Below are 13,597 nucleotides of genomic sequence, written 5' to 3'. Positions count from 1 at the left end.
GGCCACAACCTTGACCCTTTTCTGTCAGAGACCGAATGAACGCAATGAGTACATAAGCACAGCAATCTCACTGTTTGGGAACATTTTGAGTTGAATCAATACTAAAAGAATGAAAGCAGTGTAGCACAAATTCAATCCAAAATAGTCAAATTGAAGTGTGCTCCTTCAAATGAGACCTCAAAGCGAAGAAGTCACGGATTTTAAAGTCCACCGATTGCCTGGATTTTTTTTGTGTTAATTCTTAATTAATCATAGTGCTAATTAAGATGGAACATGGAGCATTTCAAAGAGGGAGGGCACAGTCATGACTTAAGCAGTATGAAGGCAATTATGGGTGAGAAACAGAGAGTTCAATTTCCAGTGAAACCATGGAGGGATTTGTGCAATAGAATGCTGAGTATGTACTGTGTGTGCTTCCTGAGTCATTGTGTGCGAGAAGGATGCGTTTTTCATTTCTCTCCGTTATTAGGTCAACCTTTTTCACTGTGCACCTGAAAGTGTTTATATAAAATGTTATGAAATGTAACACACCCCAAAAAACTACATTTTAAGTAGGTCTCGTATTTTCTCTTGTTTCTCTGTACTCCTTGTATATGATATACAATATGTACTGTATGCTCTGCACTTGTAAGGACATACATCATGGTAAGGGTTTGTGAGACATTAGTCCTATGGGATGTGGGGGTATATTTAACATTTCTGTGCTAGATACAAGAAAATTATAGAATGTCTACCTTCCTCTACTTCTCTCTCTCTACATTCCTACTCCCCCTCTCTCTCTCGTTATCACTCTCTTTATCCCCCCCCCCCCTCAGGATCACCACTACGGCAGCTTGCATGATGGATTTGCGTAGATACCCTCTGGACGAGCAGAACTGCACCCTGGAGATCGAGAGCTGTGAGTGCCAGTGTGTGTGTGTGTGTGTGTGTGTGTGTGTGTGTGTGTGACATCACTGTAGAGGCTTATCTCAGCTTCACTTGTGCCGTTTATCAATACTGGGAATGTTTACGAAAGCTTGTCCCTACACACAGATCTGAGGTCTATGTGACTCTATGGGTGCTATTGAATACACCCTAAGGGACAGTTTCCAGACCCAGATTGAGGCTATTAATGTAGTAAAACACACTTTCAATGGAGATTTCCTATTGAGCATGCTTTTTAGTCCAGGAATAGGCATAATCTAGGTTACTGAAACTGGCCCAAGCTACATTTTACAATTCTAACATTCTTTCTGTTTTACTTAATCTACACATCTCACGACGCCTTTCTCTCAGTCCATTCATTTTCACACATTATTCTGTTACACAGGTCTGTGTGCCTCAGGTAAGGGATTAATCTATTCCAAAGCGTAGCAAAATATCTCTCCCAACGAGGACATAACGTACATTAAGCAGGAAAAAAAATACAGCACTTTACGCCAACTAATGCAAACTGGCGTTTCTTGTTAAATCAAACTTGGCCAGAGTGCCATTTAAATAATAGATGGTACCTGCATGCATAGTTAAATCAATCTGCACAGACGTGGACGCTTGGCTTTGGGTATTATGACAAGGTTCTGGAAATCACTATTAGATCTTGTGGAGCTGCTGGATTAATGAATTGACCGGGTTGATGTATTTAATACTTTTGGCAACACCTTACTCAAACCATCTATCATGTCATCTGTCTTAATTATGACATACAATTTACCTAGCGTAATAATAATTTTTAAGCAACAATAAAGACAAACGTTTATTACTCTTCGATGCACCAACAATGCTAGCACTGATGTGGCCTTAAAGTTATTATCTTAATTTACATTTTTGTCATTTATTTCATTTTATACCCTAATGAGAAATATCGGGTCCAACCTTTGCACTTTGCAGTTTCTAGCTGTTGGCAATCTGGTCCAGTTTCTAGCTGTTGGCAATCTGGTCCAGTTTCTAGCTGTTGGCAATCTGGTCCAGTTTCTAGCTTTGGACAATCTGGTCCAGTTTCTAGCTGTGGACAATCTGGTCCAGTTTCTAGCTGTGGACAATCTGGTCCAGTTTCTAGCTGTGGACACTGATACATGGGAAAACATCCAATTCTGCTGTTTTATTCTTCTCAGTCTCATTAAAAAAATCTCCATATTGGTCTACACATTTCTTTACACGCCATTCTCCTATACCCTTATGGCTTCAGGGGTGATCTGATAACCCAAGACCCTCTCACACATACATTAAATGGGGAATGGGAAAGAAAGACAAAACCACTGAGTACAGACAGTAAGGAGAAGCAGCTAATTCCCTGAAATCCTGCGGTTCCCTTTAGATAAGCGGAGGAGTCTGAGGGGAGAAAAAGCCAACCCAGTCCAATTAAGTTTGCCTAATTACTGAAAGGCCAATAACTGACTGTTTCATTCCTGTTCCATCTAATGCCAGGCAAAGAGAAGTGTTAGAAAAAGACTTGACCCAGCGCTTCAGACAAGTACACTCTCAATGACACAGCAGCTTTCTGCCTGTCTATGTTGAATGGCGTTCCATTCTGTCAGATTCTCAGGTGGGTACACCGCCCGTGACATACGGTAGGTAGCCTTCTGTCTGTCCATTTTAGATGATGTAACAGTCTCTCCCTCTCACAGATGGGTACACCACTGATGACATCGAGTTCTACTGGAAAGGTGATAATTCAGTGACTGGGGTGGAGAACATCGAACTTCCCCAATTCTCTATTATAGACTACCACATCCAATCCACAAAAGCAGTGTTTGCTACAGGTAACAATCTGATTACTAACCCTTACAATAGTCTATTATTAATTAAAGTTTCTGATGTTCCACTTAAGAGTGTCTAACATTAGAGAATGTGGCAGAATGTAACTGCCACATAAGCACCGGGTAGAAGTTCTCTCAGGCACAAAGATAGGATAATCTTACCCCTAAATGCTAAACTGACCTTAGTTCAGCGTCTAGGGGGAAACTTTATCCTACTCCGACGTGAAAACTGTGTTTGGTCTCCCAGGCTCCTACCCGAGGCTCTCTCTGAGTTTTAAGCTGAAGAGGAACATTGGCTACTTCATCCTACAGACCTACATGCCCTCCACCCTGATCACCATCCTATCCTGGGTCTCCTTCTGGATCAACTATGACGCGTCTGCGGCCAGAGTCGCTTTAGGTCGGTGTCTTTGGGTTATTCTATGGGTTGTCCATGTGGGGGGCTTTAGGTCGGTGTCTTTGGGTTATTCTATGGGTTGTCCATGTGGGGTGCTTTAGGTCGTTGTCTTTGGGTTATTCTATGGGTTGTCCATGTGGGGGCTTTAGGTCGGTGTCTTTGGGTTATTCTATGGGTTGTCCATGTGGGGGGCTTTAGGTCGGTGTCTTTGGGTTATTCTATGGGTTGTCCATGTGGGGTGCTTTAGGTCGGTGTCTTTGTTATTCTATGGGTTGTCCATGTGGGGGGTTTAGGTCGTTGTCTTTGGGTTATTCCATGGGTTGTCCATGTGGGGGCTTTAGGTCGGTGTCTTTGGGTTATTCTATGGGTTGTCCATGTGGGGGGTTTAGGTCGGTGTCTTTGGGTTATTCTATGGGTTGTCCATGTGGGGGGTTTAGGTCGGTGTCTTTGGGTTATTCTACGGGTTGTCCATGTGGGGGGTTTAGGTCGGTGTCTTTGGGTTATTCTATGGGTTGTCCATGTGGGGGGTTTAGGTCGGTGTCTTTGGGTTATTCTACGGGTTGTCCATGTGGGGGCTTTAGGTCGGTGTCTTTGGGTTATTCTATGAGTTGTCCATGTGGGGTGCTTTAGGTCGTTGTCTTTGGGTTATTCGATGGGTTGTCCATGTGGGGGGTTTAGGTCGTTGTCTTTGGGTTATTCTATGAGTTGTCCATGTGAGGGGTTTGGGTCGGTGTCTTTGGGTTATTCTATGGGTTGTCCATGTGGGGGGTTTAGGTCGGTGTCTTTGGGTTATTCTATGGGTTGTCCATGTGGGGGGGTTCAGTAAAGAGTCACGGCTGAATATGTCTATAGTAGCTTTGGGTTACCAGGTGTAGGCATGTGTTGTACTGCCTCCCAGGCAGGCAGAAGGCGCCCTTACACACAGCAGAGCATAGAGTGTCTCTCAACGCACAGTCCCCACGGCAATGTATACTTGCACACTGCTCCCTTAGGCATATTGCGCACATCCCTCTCGGCAGAGTGTACCTTTGCACAAAGCCACCTAAGGTAGCGTAGAGTGTATACTTACACACACACAGCCCCCTTAGGCAGAGTGTACACTAACACACTACCCCCTAGGCAGAACTTCTACTTACACACTGCCCCCTAGGCGGTATGCATCACAGTCTGAAGATGTATCACAGTCTGAATGACACACACAGCCCCAAAGGTACAGTTGGGGCAACCTATTCATCCTCTAAAACACAGTGATTATTTTACCCCATCCACCGACCCATGGGAATATGAGTTTCCTTACACCCACAACATGGAGGTCAGAGATTAATCCTGAAATTCTCACAGTCATCCCTGAGTGTGCACACAAACACAGACACACCCCTCAGCAGAGTGTGTCCTTGTGTCCTCACATTCATGGTTGTCCTACCCCTGAGGCAGTTTGTACCCTTACAAACAACACCCCTGACTAGCTACTGACTCATTGGTGTGCATCAGGGATATGACCTGAGTTTAAGGTGAGAGCTGAAATGTACAAAAGCAAACTCATCAGACCTTCTCTGGAACAAGCAGAGAACTAGAGAATCAGTAGACAACATTTTGAGAGGCATTATGAGGGAGCGTTACTGTAGCTAGTGAAGAAACAGTTGCTAACTAACTAACTGTAAAAGTGTCAATATTTAACACCACAGTTATTAAGCTAGCTAGAGCTACTACTGCTCCTGTACTCTTTGGCTAAATACCATAACGCTGCTTCCGGTCCTTGTTCCTGGTTACAAAAATTGTGGCTCCAGTTTTGTTACATTTTTTTCTGATTGGGACGTATCCACTAACACAGGCTACTAGGTTTAAAGAAAACACATACGGCATATACAGATACTGCATGTGCTTTTAATGGTCAAATGAATGGTCAAATGCCTGAAATGTGGTCGCATTTTCCAAGTATTTCACACTCTTCGGTCACCTTTAATGCCTGCTGTTTATAGTGTGCAGTCTGGCAGGCTTACTGTTATCAAGATGATGGCACGCTTGGGGGTGTGCTTTACAAGGTTTTTTTTATTTTTACTATTTTCTACATTGTAGAATAATAGTAAAGACATCAAAACTATGAAATAACACATGAAATCATGTAGTAACCAAAAGTGTTAAACATATCGAAATATATTTTATATTTGAGATTCTTCAAAGTAGCCACCCTTTGTCTTGATTACAGCTTTGAAAGAAAAACCCTTGAATGAGTAGGTGTGTCCAAACTTTTGACTGGTACTGTACGTGCAAAAATGTTGAATCTTGTCTACGAACTAGAGTGCTGTGAAAAAGTATTTAATTTTCTCTACTTTTGCATATTTTTGATACTGAATGTTATTAGATCTTCAACCAAAACCTAATATTAGATAAAGGGAACCTGAGTGAACAAATAACACAACAATTACATACTTATTTAATTAGTATCATAAACAAAAGTTATGCAACACCTAATGCCCCTATGTGAAAAAGTAATTGCCCCCTTACACTCAATAACTGGCTTTGTCACCTTTAGCTGCAATGACTCCAACCAAACACTTTGTGTAGTTGTTGATCAGTCTCTCACATCGCTGTGGAGGAATTTTGCCCCACTTCCATGTATAACTATTTTAACTCTGGGTTTTCAAGCATGAACCAAAACTATCACAATATCGCCACCACGTTTGACCGTTGGTATATGGTTCTTACTGTGGAATGCAGTGTTTGGTTTTCGCCAGGCATAATGGGACCCATGTCGTCCAAAAAGTTATACTTTTAACTCATCTGTCCATATAAATGTTTTACAAGAGTCTTGATGATCATTCAGGTGCTTCCAGGTGCTTTTTGGCTAACTTCAGTCAACTTTTTGGGCGAGATGGGTCCCATTATGTCTGGCAAAAACCAAAACTGCATTCCACAGTAAGAACCTCATACCAACGGTCAAGCATGGTGGTGGTAATGTGATGGTTTGGGGATACTTTGCTGCCTCAGGACCTGGACGACATGCCTTAATAGAAGGAACCATGAATTCTGCTCTGTATCAGAGAATTCTACAGGAGAATGTCAGGCCATCCGTCTGTGAGCTGAAACTGAAGCGCAGCTGGGTTATGCAGCAAGACAATGATCCAAAACACACAAAAGTCTACATGAAAATGGTTAAAAAGCTACATTACAATGTTTTGCAATAGCCTATTCAAAGTCCAGACCTAATCCCAATTAAGATGCTTGAAACGAGCAGTTCATGCATGAAAACCCACAAATGTCGCTGAGTTAAAGCAATTTTATATGCAAGAGTGGGCCAAAATTCCTCTGCAGCATTGTGAGAGACTGATCAACCACTACAGAAAGCATTTGGTTGCAGTCATTGCAGCTAAAGGTGGCACAACCAGTTATTGTTAGGGGACAGTTACTTTTTCACACAAGGGAATTGGGTGTTGCATAACTTTGTTAATTACATAAGTATATATCTATATATTTTTGTGTAAACTCAGGTTCCCTTTATCTAATATTAGGTTTTGGTTGGAGATCTAATAACATTCAGAATCAAAAATATGCAAAAGTAGAGAAAATCAGAAAGGGGACAAATACTTTTTCACGGCGCTGTATCTAATGTGGAACTGATTATGCATGGCTGAGTATTATAGGAGCGTGTCTCTTCCTTTATGAGTCTCACACCTAAGTGAGTAATATACTGTGCATCATTTTATACAGTTCATACATGTAGCCTACATTGGTGTACATAGTTTTGTATACTAAAGTCTTACAAACCTGAGTTTTATATACTGATAATGACATGAAACTCATGTTATTTTAATGAAACAATTTCGTGTAGACCATTGTACGTATAGACAACAACAAAAAATCCCAAGCGAAGTGTGATCTTGAATCTTGTGATCCCAGTACAATTAGCTAATGCAGGGCACTATTTTGCATCCATCTGTTTGTATGAAGTGAGCAGTTGAGTGATATGAGGTGAAGTGCATGAGAGACTGGAATGCCTGTGTACTGAGCCATGTTGAGTTAGGTCAGCTTGTTCTTGTCAACTCAGGCTCTCAAGAGTCTCTGTGTCACAGTGAATGTAACGTTGTGGCTGAGTGACAACTTCACACCAAGGCACTATCTATCTGTGTATTGCTCTTCGGAGGACTGTCACACTAGAATAGAATATCACTGTTCTGATGTTCTGGATCTATGCTTGTCCAGTGTTTTCACCTGGACCTCAGAGGTGTCATGCATGTGACGGGCACTGATGGCCACAGTCATCTGACATTTTCACAGGTAAATTTAATAAGGTATGTATCAGGTCAACGTAGGTAACAATGGTATGGACCACCTTCAGATCCAAACAATTCATCATTTTCCCCTTGTTCCCACAATTTGGTTTAATACTGAGCCAATAATATGAGTGGTTTATTATCATTCTGACCTTGTACCCCATCCAGAAGTCAATGCATTTAAAATGCAGCTTTGGACTGGGTTCGTTATTGGGGTGAAGGAATCTTCAAGTCATGCAGGGGGCATTTCCACATCCTTTCCCCCAGTACATTCAGAAAGTATTCCGACCCCTTGACTTTTTCCACATTTTGTTACATTACAGCCTTATTCAAAAATGGATACAATTCTTTTTTTCCTCATCAATATACACCCAATACCCCATAATGACAAAGCAAAAACAGGTTATTAGACAGATACCTTATTTACATACATATTCAGACCCTTTGCTATGATACTTGAAAATTAGCTCAGGTGCATTCTCTTTCCATTGATTATCCTTGAGATGTTCCTACAACTTGATTGGAGTCCACCTGTGGTAAATTCAATGGATTGGACATGATTTAGAAAGGCACACATCTGTCTATATAAAGGTCCCACAGTTGACAGTGCATGTCTGAGCAAAAACCAAGCCAAGTGGCCTCCATCATTCATAAATGGAAGAAGTTTGGAACCACCGAGACTCTTCCAAGAGCTGACCGCCCGGCCAAACTGAGCAATAGGGGGAGAATGGCCTTGGTCAGGGAGGTGACTAAGAACCCAATGGTCACTCTGACAGAGCTCCAGAGTTCCTTTGTGGAGCTGGGTGAACCTTCCAGAAGGTCAACCATCTCTGCAGCACTGCGCCAATCAGGCATTTATGGTAGAGTGGCCAGACGGAAGCCAGTCCTCAGTAAAAGGCACATGACAGCCCGCTTGGAGTTTGCCAAAAAGCACCTTGACTCTCAGACCATGAGAAACAAGGTTCTCTGGTCTGATGAAACCAAGATTGTACTCTTTGGCCTGAATGCCAAGCGTCACGTCTGGAGGAAACCTGGCACCATCCCTACGGTGAAGCAAGGTGGTGGCAGCATCATGCTGTGGGGATGTTTTTAAGCGGCAGGGACTGGGAGACTAGTCAGGAATGAAGGAAAGCTTGAGCTTGAGAAGATCTGCCGTTCTTAAATCTGTCATTCTGCCCCTGAACAAGGCAGTTAACCCACTGTTCCCGGTAGGCCATCATTGTAAATAAGAATTTGTCCTTAACTGACTTGCCTAGTTAAAAATGTTACATTTTATTTTAATATTTTTAAAATTGCAGAGAAAAATGGGAAAAACTCCCCAAATACAGGTGTTCCAAGCTTGTAGCATCATACCCAAGAGTCGAAGCTGTAATCACTGCCAAAGGTGCTTCAAAGTACTGAGTAAAGGGCCTGTCTGAATACTTACGTAAATGTCATATTTCTGTTTTTATTTTTAATAAATTTGCACAAATTTGCAAAAAACTATTTTTACTTTGTCATTATGGGGCATTGTGTGTAGATGGATGAGGGGAAAATCTATTGAATCCATTTTAGAATAAGGCTGTAATGTAACAAAATGTGGGAAAAGTCAAGAGGTCTGAATACTTTCCGAATGCACTGTAAATGGTGGTACTCAGAAGTCTCCCATTACTTAGGGCATGTGTCTTGAAAGACAAAAGCCTCCACACCCTGTATAGGAGTTGAAGTGCCCTCATCTGAACCCTAAACTAACCCTGACCCTGAGCCTTTCCTTCATTTCCCTTCCTCCACCAGGTATAACCACTGTGCTGACCATGACCACCATCAACACACACTTGAGAGAGACTTTACCCAAAATCCCCTATGTCAAGGCTATAGACATCTACCTGATGGGCTGCTTCGTGTTTGTCTTCCTGGCCCTGCTGGAGTACGCGTTCGTTAACTACATCTTCTTCGGTCGCGGGCCTCACTTGCAGAAAAAGGTGGCGGAGAAAGCAGCTAAAACCAATAACGAAAACAAGAGCCGTCTGGAGAGTAACAAAGTGCAGGTAGGGGTTGGGAGTAATCCCGCGTCTCTGGCATATTCAAATCGACGAAAGAGATTAGAATTGGCATTATGAGCTTAAATGTTTTCCAAACTTCAAATGCTCAAAGTTCATCGTCTGTTGTGTTCTGTAATATATTGTGACCTCTCTTCCTGTTCCCATCTCCTTCCCCAGGTGGACGCCCACGGCAACATCCTCCTGACCAATCTGGAGATCCGTAACGAGATGGGTGGGATGGGTGGCATGGCCGGGATGACCGGGGCCGAGATGATAGGGGCTCTCAACGACCCGCGGGCCACCATGTTCTCCTACGACAGCGCCAGCATACAGTACCGCAAGCCCATGGCCAGCCGAGACCTGTATGGTCGACCGGCCCTCGACCGGCCTGTCGGCCACAAGAAGAGTCGTTTGAGGAGGAGGGCGTCGCAGCTCAAAGTCAAGATCCCAGACCTGACGGATGTCAACGCCATAGACAAGTGGTCCCGCGTCATCTTCCCCATCGCCTTTACCTTCTTCAACCTGGTCTACTGGATGTACTACGTCCACTAAGGGACGTGGCTATTCTCACTAGAGGTTTGTTTAGCTAGCTAGGTTCTTGTACAGCGAGGGTAAAAGAGAGGGGCGTTAAATTCAGCCCCATTTATATGACTTCTGTTTGAGGAATGCGATGCGAAGCGGATGTCTTTTCAATGTAAATACATTTTAATATATTATATAAATATATATATATATAAAAAATAGAAATTTTATTTAATAAATTCTCTCACCTTTTTGCTGTATTCATCCGTAAAAAATAGAAATAGTGAAAATTAGTACAGAATTAAAGACTTGGTGAAGCCTGCATTTGTAAGTCTGAACTTTGTGCCAAAAATAGACTTTGGTGACTTCATTGTTACTCTTAGGCTGCAACTGAATTTTATTTATTGGAAATCCTGTTCTCAACTTATTTCCTCTCATCCTCTGCATGCGGACTGTAACACAACTTTTATTTGCTTCTAAAGAGAAAAAAAGCCCAGTGCAAAAACTGTGGGTAATAACAAAGACAATTTTCTCTTGGTTAAACCCTATCTTGTGATTGAAGTAAATCCTTGCTTATTTAAACTTCATCCTGTGGTTTAGGAAGTCCTTGTTTGGTTGAACTCCATCTCTGTGAATAAGGTAGTCCTCATTTGGTTTAACAACATGCTATGACTAAGTTCATCCTCAATGAAGTATTAACTCTCCATACCATGATTAAGGCAGTTCTCATTGTGTTGAGTCCCCCACCTTGTGACTAAGGCGGTATTCAGCGAGTTGAAGAACATGCTACCTTGCATGTTCTTAATGTGTGACATGATTTTGTTGGTTTATGCTAGGTGCATGTGCACTTACCAGCTTTTTGCACTGTAAAACAAAGCCTGTTTTCTTTCATTTGTTTAAAAAGCTTAGCAAAGCCTCCATAGTTGAGCCTACCTGTATTATAATCATTCTACTGTGTGCTTTTGAACAACAAGCATTGCATTTAGCGTAAGTACAGGACAGAAGTGAATTGGAAATAGACTAATCTCAAAAAACGAAATTTGTATCTATTCTCACAGCGTCTGTGAGCATGTAAAATGTAATTTTCTTTAAAAGAAATCAGGTAAAGAATGACTTATGATGTCACCACGCTTTCGAAACCACATCAAAACATGCAAGCCCTGATAATACATGCTGTAGATGGTTGAGCCAAGTGCAGCCAAGACAACATCTTTTCAAATACACAGTACTGTATAGCATATTTGCACAAAGTATAGTATTCTAAAGTGCAGCTCAGCTATTCAAAAAGTTATTTGTTAAATGGCAAACACTTGAAGTAGATATACTAACGTTAACATTAGCATTATACTAAATTCCACTTAAACACTTTGACCTCTGTGAAAACTGTTCAAGCATTAAAAAAAAACTGGCATAGAATAACAATAGGTTTTCTACACCTAGAAGATTTGGCATGGAAATCTATTGACCTCATTGCTTTGGTGCATAAAAAACAGGAGGGATGGTCTAGGGTTATTTGGATTTCAATGGATTTCTTGACTCCACTGTTATAGTACTCAAGGCTGATGATCAAGTGTATGAACCTGAACAATTCCCTGTAATTCCCACTTGTTTCATTGCTGGTTTCATTGCTATTGTAGAAAAAGCTATGCTAGAATGGCTACTATATTAGTTCAACAAAACAAATAGGATAAGTAGCTATAGCCTAGTTGTAAAGGTGCAATTTCGTAGCATTAAAGGGCAGCAATTAGTGCCATAATAGGTGCATTTAGTAAGCTTATATAAGTAGGTTGTGTGGTTTAAATTAAATTAGCGTAGGTTGGACTCATTACATAATTTGTAACCTCACAATTTGGATGATGGGAAAAAAAGCTAAACTGGCAACGCAGCATTCTATGTGATCCTCACTTTTATTTACACACTGATAACATCCTGCAGTGTTCTCTGTTTGGCTGGCCACGCCACATCCAAATCTGGCTAGTCCATTTCTACAGTCCTCAGATGATGATATTTTTCTCACATTTGGAACTAAAATAACCGTTTTTTTTCTGAATAAACAATAGTAGCGTTTCCCTCTAAAATATATCAAAGTACTTTTCCATGGCTAAAATGGTTTTGCCCATGACTATTGCTTTGCTTAGCTATCAAAATGGCCAATGACTACTTTGATGTAACTACTTTATTATTATAATAGCGGGTGGATTCCAAGTAGAAATCTGAACTGCTTGTGTTATCAGGGCTTACCAAAAAAAGCTAAACCAGATAGGCTTCTACATGACACAATAAGTAGCAGTGTGCTCTCTCCTCATGGCTGAATATTGTGCCTTTAACAAGAATCTCAATATTTTCACAGGGTTTAACTTAACTTATAACTAGTGTGTAGAATTTAAAATGAATTAACTTGTACTTTTTTTTAGAGAAGATTAAGAAATGAAACTGCGGTCAACAACACAGACTGACTTTTATGACGCTCTAAATACATATTCAAAGTAGGTAGTAGTCAGACATTCCAGCATTTATGATGACAATCTGTGAATTCAATGCAGAAAATGTCCTGCAAGTTTGGTTTTGTTGCTGTTACTGTCGTTGTTTTCAGGCGGAATGGAATTCTATGGACTGGTGAAAAATAAAATTGTCTTTCCACTCAGCAGACTCTCATATACAGAAACAGATGGGACACATGTTTTCTTTGGACGGCCATGGTGAAATGGAAGCCTTAACAACTGGCTTCCCTCAAGCTTCCAAGGGATAATGAAATGTACTGAACTCTATTGTGTGAAATTACTGTACAATTTTCTCTCGTGCTCTATATGTGCTCTCATGTATAAAGGAGTGTATGTATGTGTGTGTGAGAGAGAGTGTGTGTTTGAGTGTCCTGGCGTGTTTGTCAGCAAGCATGTGTGTTTTTCTGCTTGGTAACATGTGTACAAGCAAGCATGTGCGACCGGGAATGTGTGTGTGAGTGTTTGTGTGTGCGTGTAAGAGAGAACACAATCATACAAATCCTTTGTTTGAGATGGTAAGAAATTCAAATAAAATAACTGACATCTCACCAACCCAATAAAATCTTCATTCTCATTTAACAATACTAACTCAGTGTCTTAGTTTGTCTCCAATATAGTGCTGTTTGCGTAAACATGATGCATGGGAGAAATAACTTGAACTTAATAGTATACACCCATTCTGTACTGGCATCTTTAGAAGTCAATCTACATTCTCCTCGAGATCTAAGGTGGAAGATAAAACTAAGCAAAGAGTAATGCCATTAGACCAGTTAGTAGGGCCATGTGCTGTAGTGCCACTCTTATTAATAATCAGACAGGCTGCCATCTACTGTAGGGGCATGGCTATGACACAAACGTCACCATGTGATAACGGTCCACAGCTATGTGGAGTTATGGAGCTTCATTTAGATGTAATTGCCTTTATTCCACACAGTGGGCAGTGTGTGTGCAAGCGAGTGAAACCATGTGACAATTGTGGGGTCTTCAAATTAAGCCTTTGGACATATAGGCTACGTAACACTGTCATTAGAATGACTTAAGTATTATTGCATTGAAAAAATGTTTTTTTATGACCTGTGTAACATTAGGAAAGTTCAGTTTACATGGTTACCATGACACTTTTAGGACAGCCTCATGAGGACAATGACGA

General features: G+C 41.3%; 1 protein-coding gene across 1 annotated transcript in view; it reads left to right on the top strand.

Moving 5' to 3' along the window:
• gabrb1 (gamma-aminobutyric acid type A receptor subunit beta1) overlaps positions 1–13,029 on the top strand; it is a 42,555-nt gene extending 29,526 nt beyond the window's left edge. The window contains exons 5-9 of the mRNA XM_029729922.1: positions 816–898; positions 2,604–2,738; positions 2,983–3,135; positions 9,177–9,430; positions 9,602–13,029. Of these exons, the coding sequence (XP_029585782.1) occupies positions 816–898; positions 2,604–2,738; positions 2,983–3,135; positions 9,177–9,430; positions 9,602–9,976 (1,000 nt within the window). The 3' untranslated portion in view covers positions 9,977–13,029. The remainder of the gene's footprint in view (positions 1–815; positions 899–2,603; positions 2,739–2,982; positions 3,136–9,176; positions 9,431–9,601) is intronic.
• The last annotated feature ends 568 nt before the right edge of the window (positions 13,030–13,597 follow it).

This window comes from Salmo trutta, chromosome 33 (genome assembly GCF_901001165.1).
Source record: "Salmo trutta chromosome 33, fSalTru1.1, whole genome shotgun sequence".
Classification (NCBI taxonomy): domain Eukaryota; kingdom Metazoa; phylum Chordata; class Actinopteri; order Salmoniformes; family Salmonidae; genus Salmo; species Salmo trutta.
The sequence above is the reverse complement of the archived record's forward strand: the minus strand, read 5'-3'. Positions and strand labels throughout refer to the sequence as shown.